Source organism: Rousettus aegyptiacus, unplaced genomic scaffold, assembly GCF_014176215.1.
Source record: "Rousettus aegyptiacus isolate mRouAeg1 unplaced genomic scaffold, mRouAeg1.p scaffold_m13_p_16, whole genome shotgun sequence".
In the NCBI taxonomy this organism is placed as follows: Eukaryota; Metazoa; Chordata; class Mammalia; order Chiroptera; family Pteropodidae; genus Rousettus; species Rousettus aegyptiacus.
Window position 1 is genome coordinate 32,869,487 of NW_023416291.1, and position 12,926 is coordinate 32,882,412.

General features: G+C 44.3%; 1 protein-coding gene and 1 pseudogene across 1 annotated transcript; both read right to left on the bottom strand.

Moving 5' to 3' along the window:
* Positions 1 to 843: 843 nt before the first annotated feature.
* TSPAN16 (tetraspanin 16) lies at positions 844 to 12,675 on the bottom strand. Its single transcript, XM_036233343.1, is given in 5 exon segments — positions 844 to 921; positions 5,856 to 5,963; positions 9,833 to 10,045; positions 12,609 to 12,636; positions 12,638 to 12,675. Coding segments are annotated over 5 exon segments (465 nt in total).
* On the bottom strand, positions 10,610 to 10,728 carry LOC118612574 (annotated as a pseudogene).
* Positions 12,676 to 12,926: the final 251 nt, after the last annotated feature.

Consider the following 12,926-nt stretch of genomic DNA (forward strand, 5'->3'; position numbering starts at 1 on the left):
TGTGTAGGCCAGACTCACCAGCATGAAGAGGACTCATCCCCAGAGTGAGCTGTTTCTTGCCTGAACCTGGTCCGAGGGCTTCGGCACCCTCACACTTTCCTCCTTCTTTGTAGGTGAACCATTAATGAGATTACCCTGCTTAAAATGATTTCTTCTCTCACTGTCCCCATTTTATATCTCTCCTGAACATTTATCACTATTATACAGTACATTTTTGAATTTAAAAAATCATATTTCTTGTCTTTCCCTGCTGATGTGAAGGTCATTTCCATGAGGGCAGGGATTTTTGTCTGTTTAGTTCAATGCTGTACCCCTGGTATCTAAAACAGTGCCTGGATGGAACAGATGCTCAATAAAGTTTGTGGAGTGAAAAAGTGAATGTTAAAAGCTTTCTACGGGTTTTCTGTCATACTCAGAACAAAGCCAAACACCTCTCTGCAGCTCACAAGGCCTTGTAGGATCTCGCCTCCTCAATTCCCTATCCTCATCTGCCTATACCAGCCTTCTCGTTCATCCTGCTCCAGATGCAGGGGTCTCTGGTCCTTAATAAGCCAAGCTTATCTCTGCCTTAGGGCCTTTGCACTAGCTGTTCTGTCTACCTTTCACCTGCCAACACACACATGGTTTTCTCTCAGGTTGCCTCCTCAGACAGCCCTCCCTAATTTTCCCCATTCTATCACCGTATTTTACTGTCTCCCCCACTTGAATGTCAGTGCCACCTTGGCAGAGATGTTTTTTCTTTTTTCACTGCTGTGTCCTTGGTGCTCGGAACAGTGCCTAGAACACAATCAGTGCTCAATAAAAGAGCTCAGCGTGTCCCAAAGGGACTGGACCTCACCTGTATCACTGCTGCCCCAGTGAGCCCCCACTCAGGTCGGAGCTCCGAGTCTTGATTATTTTCTGGAGCTTGGGAAAACAGCCCTAAAGATATAAATATCAAAGCAGGCAGGATCCAGTTAGGGGCTCATAGACTCCAGGGCCTCATCACTACCCGTGCCTTTCAGGTCACCCAAACTGCTTTTAGATTCAGGGAGGATGAAGGAACAAAACATTGGCTCCTTTTCACTTGATGGTCCCCCAAATGCTCCAGCATCTTCCTGGCCTCCTCATTCTCCCTACACACACATACCCCACAACAGCCCTGTATCTGTCTGTGCTGACATCCAGCTGTGGTGATTAAGTGTACAGCCTGATGTCTCGAGGTATTACTAGCTGCATGACCTTGAAGAAGTCACTACTCATTTCTTTGCCTTAGTTTCCCCAACTGTAAATGTGACCAAGTGGATCTCCTTCACAAAATTTTTGTGTGGATTAAGAAGAGAAACAATCTATATGAGGTACACAACAGTGGCCTGTCACAGAGCCAGCATTCAGTAACTGTTAATTATTTCTCAGTGCTCTTTACATATGAATGGAAGGGCTAATATGTATCCAGTGTCTTCTCAGCCATTTACATATATTATCTCACTCATGTCTCACTATGGTCCCATGAGGTGAGTACTTCTTTTCTCTGTTTCATAGGTGAGGAAAATGAAGCATAAGAACAGGCCTCAGAGACCCTATTCAACTGCTTGCCCCAGTAGCTGAAATGACACATGGAGATCAGTCCAGTACCTTAAACACTCTTGCAAGTGGCTACTACAAAAAAAAAAAAAAAAAAAAAAAAAAAAAAAAGAAAATAGTTAGGCTGTGGAGAAACTGAAACCCTTGCGCTTTGCTATAAAATGATGCAACCGCTGTGGAAAACGATGTGGAAATTCCTCAACAAATTAAGCATAGAATTACCATATGATCCAGCAATTCCACTTTTGGGTGTTTACCTGAAAAAACTGAAAGCAGAATCTTGAACACTCATGCAGGATTTGCACATCCATGTTCATTGTTCACAATAGCCATAAGGCGGGACCAGGTCAAGTGTCCATCAATGGATGACTGGATAAACAAGATGTGGTCTACTCATACAGTGGAATATTTTTCAGCCTTAAAATGAAAGGAAATTCTGACACCTCCTACAACATGAATGAACCATGAAGACATGCTGAGTGAAATAAGCCAGTCACAAAAGGACAATTACTGTATGACTCCAGTTATAGGAGGTTCCTAGAGGAGCCAGATTCATAGAGACACAAAGTAGAAGGGTGGGTGCCTGGGGTTGGGGCAGGGGAATGGGGAGTGAGTGTTTAATGGGGACAGAGTTTCATCTGGGGAAGATGAAAAAGTTCTGAAGATGAATGGTGGTGACGGGTGCACAACAATGTAAATGTGCTTAATGCCACTGAACTGGAGACTTAAAAATGGTTAAAATGGTAAATTCCATGTTATGTGTATTTTACCACATTAAAAAAAGATGTGGGCTTCCAGTCAAGATGGTGAAGTAGGAAAATGCTGTGCTTGCCTCCTGTAATGACCAAATCAAACTTACAACTAAACTACAGAACGACCATCACTGAGAATCACCTGAAGTCTAGCCGACAGAAGTTCTATAACTAAGGGTATACAGAAGAAGCCACACTGAGACTGGTCGAAGGGGTGGAAACATGGAATGGGCTAGTCCCGTCAACACATGTGGCAGGAGGGATATCTTGGCTGGAGAGGTCCTCCCTTAGAAGCAAGGGTCCCAGCCGAACTCTAGGCTCCCCAGCCCAGGAATTCAGAGCCAGGAAGAGAAATCCTTATGACCTCTAGCTGTCGAAACCAGTGGAGACCAATTAAATGAGGCGGAGGGCAACTAGAGATGCAAGCGTTCCTCTTAAAGGGGCCGCACACAGACTCACTCGCTGATGGACTCACTCTGAGCTCCAGTGCTAGAGTGGCAGGCAGCTCAAAAGGCTCCAGGGACATACAGGGAGGAATCGAATTGCCTGGTTTCAGGGTCAGGGCTGGAGGGGCATCTTCCTCCCAGACAAGTGCCGGCAGAGGCCATTGTTCCTTTGTTAGGCCCTCCCCTCACCCAGGATGCAGACACAGGCAGCAGCCATATCTGAGTCTCTATCACCCTGGCTAACACTGGTCCTCCTGCTCTTGTAACTCCCTGAGATGCCACCTCACCCAACTTGAGAGCCCACCCAGATGCTTCCAGTGGCTTTTCCATACCAATGGCCTGTCTTAGCTTATGCTGGAGGTTCTTCTAAAATCTCTCAAAGGTACACAAGCCCCAAACAAGCAGCGTCTGGCCTCAGTGTGCCCTGTACTTTTTACTAAGCAGCCCCAAGCCTGGCACTAATGGCAGTCAGCCTTGGTTCACAGTTTAGCTTTTCCCAGGCACCTCAAAACCCTGTACATGCAGCAATCATCTGCATATCACTTTGTAGCTCATACTAAGTGGCCCCCAGCAGGGCACAGGCAGTGGTTGACCTTGGCCTGCACCTGAGCTCCTCCCAAGAGTCCCAAGAACAAACACACCAGGTGGTCAACTTCAGAGCACCACTCAACTACGTCCACAAATGACACACCCAGAGGACAGATTTGACAGGCATCAGAGCCCTGCTCCACAGGGTCAGCCCCTGCACAACAGCTCTTCCATTGTAGTCATGGCCAGTCCTCATAATCAATCAGCCTGAGGGTCATACCCTCCCATTATTGTACCAACAGCAATCAAGGGTCAACTACAATAAGAGGGCACACACAACCCCTACAAGGGACACAACTAGAACACCCAGCTCAGGTGATCAGGGAGATTGTGTCTCTGAACCCTATAGGCACCTACTGCATACGGCCACTCGGCCAAGCCTGGGAGACAGAGCAGCCCTACCTAATACATAGAAACAAACACAAGGAGGCAGCAAAAATGAGGAGACAAAGAAACATATTCCAAATGAAAGAACAGAACAAAGCTACAGAAAAATAACTAAATAAAATGGAGACAGGCAATCTACCAAATGCAGAGTTCAAAACATTGGTTATAAGGATGCTCAGTGTTCTCAGTGAGAATTTTAACAAAGAGATAGGAAACATAAAAATGGAGATAGGAAACAAAAAAGAACCAGTCAGAAATGAAGACTACAATGACTGAAATGAAGAATACCTTAGAGGGGATCAACAGTAGCTCACATGAAACAGAGGATCAAATCAGTGATTTGGAAGATAAGGTAGTGGAAACAATCATAACAGCAACAAGAAAAAAGAACCCCCCAAAATGAGGATGGTTTAAGGAGCCTCTGGAACAACATCGAACATACCACATTCACATCCTAGAGGTACCAGAAGGAGAAGCGGGAGAACAAGGAATTGAAAACCTATTTGAAGAAATAATAATTGAAGACTTCCCTAACCTGGTAAAGGAAATAAACATAGAAGTCCAGGAAGCACAGAGAGTCCCAAACAAGATGAATCCAAAGAGGTCCATACCAAGACATGTCATAATTAAAATGCCAAAGGTTAAAGACAAAGAGAATCTTTAAAGTAGCATGAGAAAGTTATCTACAAGGGAGCACCCATAAGACTGATTTCTGAACAGAAACTTTGAGGGCCAGAAGGGATTGGCACAAAATATTCAGAGATGAAAAGCAAGGACCTACAACCAAGATTACTCTACCCAGCAGAGCTATCATTTGGAATCGAAGGACAGATAAAGAGCTTCCCAGAGCAAGAAAATCTAAAAGAGTTCATCATCACCAAACCGGTATTACAAGAGATGTTAAAGAGACTTCTTAAAGAAGAAGAATAAAAGATTAAAAATGTGAATAACAAAATGGCAATAACTACATATCTATCAACAATTACTTTTTTTTTCAAATGTTCTGTTCAGTATTTCCAGAGTCTTAATGTGGCTTCTTCTGTATGTCCTTAGTTATAAGACTTCTTTTTCAATTGTAGTTGTTCTTTAGTTGTAATGTTGAGATGGTCACAGGAGGAAGCAGCACAGCATTTACCTATTTCGCCATCTTGGCCAGAAACCTCTAGCAACAATTACTTTAAATGTAAATGGATTAAATGTTCCAATCAAAAGACACAGAGTGGCTGAGTGGATGACAAAACAAGACCCTTACATATGCTGTTTACAAGAGACTCACTTCAGATCAAAAGACACACACAGACTGAAAATAAAGGGATGGAAAAAGATATTTCATGGAAACGGAAACAAAAAAGAAAAAAACTGGGGTAGCAATGCTTATACCAGAAAAGTAGACTTTATTTTATAATTTTGTTTATTTTTTAAATTTTTTTGGAAAAGTAGACTTTAAAACAAATGCTATAACAAGAGACAAAGAAGGGCCCAGTAATCCCACTTGTGAGTATTTATTTGAAGAAATCGAAAACACTAATTTGAAAAGACATATGCATTTATATGTTCATAGCAACATTATTTACAATAGCCAAGATAGGGAAACAACCTAAGGGTCCATCAACAGATGAATGGATAAAGAAGAAATGGTACATATATACAATGGAATATTATTCAACCATAAAAAAAGAATGAAATATTGCCATCTGCAACATAGATAGACCTAGAGGGTATTATGGTGAGTGAAATAAGTCTGACAGAGAAAGACAAATATCTTATGATTTCACTTATATATAGAATCCAAAAACAAAACAAACAAAACAGAGACAAACTCAAGATACAGAGAATATTTTGATGGTTCTCAGATGGGAGAGAAGTTGAGGCCTGGGTGAAAAAGTGAAGGGATTAAGAAGTTACAAAATAGTCACGGGGATGTGAAATACAACATAGGGAATACATAGGGTAATAAGTATGCGTGGTGTCACATGGGTACTATATTTATTGGAGTATTCACTTTATAAGTTATAGAAATGTCCAAACACTGTGTTGCACACCTGAAACTAATATAATGTTGTATGCCAACTATAACTGAAAAATTAAAAATTATTTTTAAAAAAGATGTGAATCTCACCTTCTCCATGACTAAGTTCCATTCCATGGAATTATCATCTGGCTCATTGTAACCTCTAAAATTTTTCCTCAGGGTCATGAAGTTGTGCTCCAGGGCCACTTCTTCAACCTCAATGAAACAGGAAACCATGAATACACAAAAGAGCAAGGTGAGATTTCTTGGGGGCAGAGCAGGGAGATGGGGGTTTCCCGTTGTAGTCCCTCCCCTCAGCCTGGGTCTGCGCTGGAGGGCGACAAACTCAGGCTACCATCGCCCCAGAAGGAGGGACATGGGAAGAGCGTGGTCTCAAGCCCAGTGCATCTGTTTGTACCCATCACAACCGAGTTTGAATCATCTGCTCTTTCCAACCTCCCACACGCTCCCTACACACCCCCACTCATTTGGCTGTAAATTGATTAAAGACTTGAATATCATCTTTAGCAACTGAATCTCTCTCTCTGCACATAAAAAGGGTAAATTTAATCTTTTATTTTTTAAATAAAGGTCTAAATTAAAAAAAAAAATTCCCCAAAGAGGTGATATAGTCACATGGTTCAAAATTCACAAAGCACAGAAGGGTAGACCATGAAAAGTTTCTCTCCCACCTTTTTGTCCCAGCCAACAGATCCTCCCACTCCACGGTGACGACTGTCACTGTTTCCTGTGTCCCAGAAGAGATATTCTATGTGTGTCAAAGCAAAGTATATTCTATTATTTTTCTCCTTGCTTTATACTACTCTCGTTCTGCATCTAGCTGTTCTCAACAAGAGTAGCAATTGCTCTTGGTGCCCTGCTTGCATCCTGGTGGCCTTTGTCATTTTGTGCAAACTGTGCTTGGCTTCCTACTGCCAGCAACCGAGGGCTCTCTGTGGCCTCTCAGCCACATGTGCCCAGGAGCAGAGTTCGAGCTATGACTGATGGAAGGCGATGGATCATACTGCAGTTCCCTCCCCGCTGGAGCGGAAAAGCAGGTGCACGCTCTGCCACGTGTCCCAGATGTCCCCCAGCAGAACTGAGCCCAGCTGCCCGCGATGTCCCCTTTCATGGAGTGCATTCACTTCCCTGCCTCACCTCCCCATCCCCCACGGGTCCTTCTTGATATCAGCTTAAAATAAACCAGGAACTTTGGAATTCTTGCCTCGGAGTTCATCTCTGGGGAGCTTCAAACGCGGACCTCACTGTATCCTGAGAAATGCACCATCTCGGGCATAGAAGGCCTTCTTCTTCCTTCTTTTCATCAGCATCGGACCCCTTTGTGACAATTATAAACTAACCCCGCCCCCACCAGTGCTCGCTAGGCCCAGGCAATCTTTTGCACATCCTGTTACATGTGTCATTCTGCCCTTGAACAAACAAATCTTTGGATAATTCCTAAAAATGAGATGATTGTGTCAATGCATCCATCTTTGCCATTTTGATGGATTTTGCTAAATAGCCCTGTTTTCAACATATTTCCAAAGCCCCGACAACTTTTACAGCTTTTCCCATTACTTCTTACCACTTCACCACCAAATACAGGGGAGATGGTCAAATTATGTTGGCTAGTTTCTTCAGGGCTTCCGGGGATGGGGGATGGGCAGAGGCTGAGGATTTGGGCTTTTCATCCCATCCCTGATCTCTGTCAGCAGAGTCAGCAGCACAGAGCCTGATTGCCTCCTGGTGGGGGGGGGGGGCAGATGGGGAGGGGGTTCTCTTGATTCTGTTTATTTCTAATGCATAAAGGGAGAAGCAACATTGTATTTAGAATCGGAGGAAGGCAAGGACCACAGTGGCGGCTGTGATTTCCAGGGTGAGAATAACAACCATGCCCAAGAAGCACTGGAAGACACAGAGGGGGTGGGCATGGTGGGGTGGCTGGGGCCTGCTATGAGTCCCTGTCTCCTCCCAGGCCACATAACTACCCCAGTTTGAAAGAACACACACCCAGTGGGGTAGGGGTTTTTTCCTTTCATCTGCCAGCAGTGAGGTATTCTTGGGAGCAGCTACCTGGACCTTGATTTCATACCATGCACTTTATGGGTGTCTCTGTGTGTGCCAATGGCAGTGGTGGAGCAGGGAGAAGGTGGAGGGCAGTGGGGAGGACAGAGCAGAGACAGGAAGTGGGGAGGAGAAGCCTCAGATGCACCAGTGTGGGGGGAGGGCTGACGAAAGAGGACAGGTGACAGGCCAGTGTGTGCCAAGAGGAAAGTATCAACATTTGCGGACTAACATTCTCAATTAATTCACTTATGTTGTGGAAAACAGTGGGAAACTTGGCAAATAAAGAGGGGTTCGTTAAGTTATCATCAATGAGAAACCACTTCCCTCCCTGGGCCTCAGTTTCCCCAACTGTATAATGTAGGGGTGGGACCAGCTCCAGGGGGCTCTGGGGGTCTGGTGGAGATTCTTGAGGCCAGATGGGAGCAAAGTGGTCAGCTCCTGGGTTCCTTTGCATCTATTTCCATTTATGCCTATTATTATTGTTGTTGTTAAGACCTGCTTGACAATTCAGGCTTTGAGTCACCAGACTGGCCGGTGTCAGGATTTATCTGGCCTTGACCCAAAGAGGCAGGAAAGTGCAGGGGATACACCCTCAGGGTCCCCATAGCTCATAAGGTGTAGGGCTTAGCAATTGTGGGACCTCAGACAAGTGGTCATGTAACTGATTATGAGGATTAATATTAACATCAATATTACTATCTCCTTGCCTCTGGGTGACTGAGATAACCAGGCATCAGCAAGTCCTAGTGGCTTTATCTTCAGAATCTACCTCCAACCTGCCAATTCTTACCGCCTCCACAGGCCCACCAGATCCAGCGCACACCACCTCCTACCTGGACCAGCACAGTTCCCCCTGCTCCCTCCCCACAGTTCCCCCAGAGCCACCAGAGGGCGCCTGAGAGCACCCGAGCCTCTCAAGTCCCTCTTCTGCTCAGAATCTTCTGTGGCTTCCAAACCCATGAAAAGGCCTTCGCTTTTGAGAGTGAGGTCTCAGAAATTTTGGAGGGATAGATGCAGAAAAACCGATTGAATTTGCTGATAAGTTGGATGTGGGGTGTGAGAGAGAGGACTCTGATTCCTCCAAGTTAAACTATGGATAAAACAGAGCCTACATCATATTGAAGATAAAATGAAATACTGCAGGCACAGGGCCCCGCCAATAAATGTTTGCTGAATGAGGTAATTAAGAAAGTAAATTGGAGATGATGGTGCTTCAGAGAGGAGGAGGGTAAGGCGGGTGCTTTTGACCGTTGGGGTCATCTATGCTCTGGAGATGGTGACTAGAGTAAGAAACCCCCGGACTGCAATAACCAGAGTTTTGTAGCAACACATTAGAGGAAGGAAAACAAACACACTGAAGACAGATTACTCTTAAGGTGAGATCATCCGCTCAGATGAGATTCTAAGGGAGGTGGGAATGGAGAAACTGGGAACTGGATTTTGGGGACTTGTTGGCCAAGGCTTGTGTGAGAATAAGACATCTGAAATCTGCGACATGCTGTCTGCATGATCATGCTTGAAACTTTCATGCCCCATGAACTCGAACATGTACTCGTGCACGTATGACGATTACAGTGTTGTGCTTGTGGGGGCCATTCCCACAGGCTGATGGAAAGAGCAATGTGCCCAGAACAGACCCAAGCACAATGGAAACTCATAGAGACAGAGGAAGACTGGAGGGGCCACTCAGTAAGGACAGTATGTCACCAACAGGGAAAAAGTCAAATCAGACCCCTACCTCACACCACAAACATGATTAACTCCCAAAGGCTAAAGTGCTAGAAGTGAGAAAGCAGATCACAACTATGGAAAGAAAACGTAGACTGTAATTTGTGATCTCGGGTAGAGAAGGAGTTCTAAATGAGACACAACATAAAGGAAAAGATAGATGTATTGATGCCATCAATTGAGACACCATAAACACTGTAAAACAGGAGACGGAAGGGTTTGCAGCAAGTGTAGTGAAAGATTTGAACATGAAAGGAGAGTTTTAGGGGCTGTGTGCGGATCCAACTTACGAACAAGAGAGCGCCTCTGCTTTCTTAGGTTGCTCCATCCTATCCAGCAAAGTCAAGCAGCACTGTGATGTAGCCCATTACCGGACACAGGCAGCCAATGTGGAACGGGTATGCGGAGGACAGCCCAAGGACAGCCTGAGGATGGAGCCTTGTGAGGACAGCCCCTCTGAACCTGACATAGGTGCCCAGACCAATGAGGACCATGCCAGACATCTTTAGAACAGAAATCAGAATGGGAAGAGCAGTCCGTTAGTTGTATACAAATAGAACTCTCCTGGGAGAAGGAAGAGGAGCGTGAAGACCAATAAAATTAGCAAAATCATTTAGAAAATGATAATGCCTGGTGTTGATGAGGACATGGAAAAACATTCTCTACATTGCTGCCAGGTAACAAACTTTTTTGGGGGGGGAAGGAGGGAGGTGGCAAGAGGACACTTGCAACCCTTATTTTAAACCTTAAGGGTTTTATGGGGAAAAAAACCACTTTACTTAAATTTCCATTTTTAGATATTCAGCCTAAGGAAAACAGTAACATATTAGCCTCAGTACCAGGATATTCAGGAATGTTCAGTAAGGAGAAACATCAAAAATAACCGAAGCAACCAATAAGACAGAGCGGGTAGGTAAATCATGGTATGGCCGTGCAATGGGACTCTACACAGTTATTTATTTATTTGTTTGTTTATTTATTTTTTTTAGGCGAGGCAAGCCTTGGTTGACCTCACAGATTGCAAGAACCTTGTCAGCTTACAATCTCTTATTTTTCTATTTTCTATGCACCTATAGCACCTGATCTTCCTAGGCGGTCTCCCATCCAAGTACAAACCAGGCCCAACCCTGCTTAGCTTCCGAGATCAGACAGGATTGGGCTTGTTCAGGGTGGCATGGCTGTAGACTCTAGACAGTTATTTTAAATGATACTGTAGGACAAGGAGTGGCAAATTTTTTTTCTGAAAAGCCTCTTTGCAGGCTGTAAGTTGTAGGTTGGAATAACAACAGCTCTGCCAGTATAGCTCAAAATAAGCTGCACTCAATTAGTAAATAATTTTTAAAGTTTATAAATATATTTAATCTATCTATCATCTATCATCTGGCTATAGTTTGCTGATCCCTATTGTAGGAGAATGTTTAAAGATACAGAAGGATATTTTCAATGCTTTACTAAGCTTTTAAAAAAGTGGATTGCCAGTAGTCAGACCCCTTGGTATTTGCCTAATGGAGTTGAAAACTTATGTCCACACAAAAACCTGTATGTGGATATTTCCAGCAGCTTTATTCATAATTACCAAAACTTGGAAGCAACTAAGATGTCTTTCAGCAAGTGAATGGATAAACAAATGGTGGTGCATCGAGATGGCAGAATATTAGCACTAAAAAGAAATGAGCTATTAAGCCATGAAAAGACATGGAAGAACCTTACAGTCATATTGCTGAGTGAAAGAAGCCAACCTGGAAAGGCTACGTGGTGTATGGTTCTAAGTATACGACATTCTGGAAAAGTCAAAACTAGGGAGACAATAGAAGGTTTTGCGGTTGTCAGGGAGTGGAGGGGATGGAAGGGTGAACAGGCAGAGCACAGAGGATTTTTAGGGCAGAGAAACTACTCTATATAATACCAAAAGGGAGATACCTTTTAAGGAGCCGTAGAATGTATAATGCCAAGAGTGAACCCTAATGTAGACTATGGACTTTAGTCGATAATGATATGTCAGTGTAGGTTCGTCAGTTGTGACATATGCACAACTCTGGTGGCGATATTGCTAATGGGGGAGGCTGTGCACATGCAGGGGCAGGCGGTGTACAGGAAATCTCTTTATCTTCTGCTCAGTGTTTCTGTGAACCTAAAACAGCTCTGAAAAATAAAGTCTACTCAAAAGAAGTGAAAAGTTAAAATTTTTTAAAAGGGAAAAAAAAGAGGATTGTAAAGCAATAGCATTCCACGTTTGTTTTGCTGTTTTTAAAATGTGGGTAGAAAAGTCTAGAGGGATTGAATGATATTTATTGAGCAATGTTCCTTAATAGGTCTAAGCCCTTTAAGTGCACTGTCTCATTTAATTCCAGTCAAAATGTAACAAGAGGAGTGATATTTAATATCTTTCTCTTTCCTGATAGCCTGCTCTTATATTGTTCTACTATAAAAACAATTGCTACTTGAAGAATTCTCATTTTGAGGTATTTTTATAGTAAGAAAAAAATGTTTTGAAAATTTAAAGGACCAAGAAAATGACTACTCCCTCCTGCCCTCCCCAAACCACTTAATTTTCTGCTAGATTTGACTTAGAGCCAAGTTCTCTGGCCACTGACTCTGGGACCCCCAGAATTCAGCAGTCCCCAAACTTTTGGGCACCAGAGACCAGTGCTCCTATGAGAATCTAATGCCTGACGATCTGAGGTGGCACTGGGGTGATTGATGATGCTAGTGCTGCGGAGCGGCTGCAAATACAGATGAAGCTTTGCTCACTCGCCTGCTGCTCACCTCCTGCTGTGCAACCCAGTTCCTAACAGGCCACAGACCATACCTGTCCTCAGCCCAGGAGCTGGGGATCCCTGCCCCAGATCACACTCTTCTGATTTTCACCAGCTCTGGGTCGATGGAGGCTATACCTGTTCCTCGTGTGTCCTGCTCCTCTTTAATCTGCCCTACATCCCTCCTGCTCCCCTGGGGACCACAGATCTGTATGCCAATGAATTTGGATCAACTTATTTCTGTATTCGAAGGAGCCAGCCTTGGAGGAAGGGCTGTGAAGCCTGGGGGCCTGGGTTGTGACATACTTACAACCATGAAGCCACTAAGGAAAGATAAGTTTCTTCAAGGCAGAATAGGAGGTGTGCATTTCAGCCATGTTGGCCATACTGGGGTGCCCTGGACATTTAAGTCAGCATCTTCCTAAACATCTGGGCTACGGCTTCCTGAGATGGTAGAAATCTGAGGAGGGGAGCACCAGAGCTGACTTGCTCTACCCCTCTCTCCTAGCTGCTTGATCGTCTGCAGGAGAGGGGCCGAGCAGCGCCCTTCATCAGTCATAAGCCTTTATCACATCACAGTTGGACACTGGAGCAAGGTCCCCAGTGCTGGAGAAGCAGGTGCCCCAAA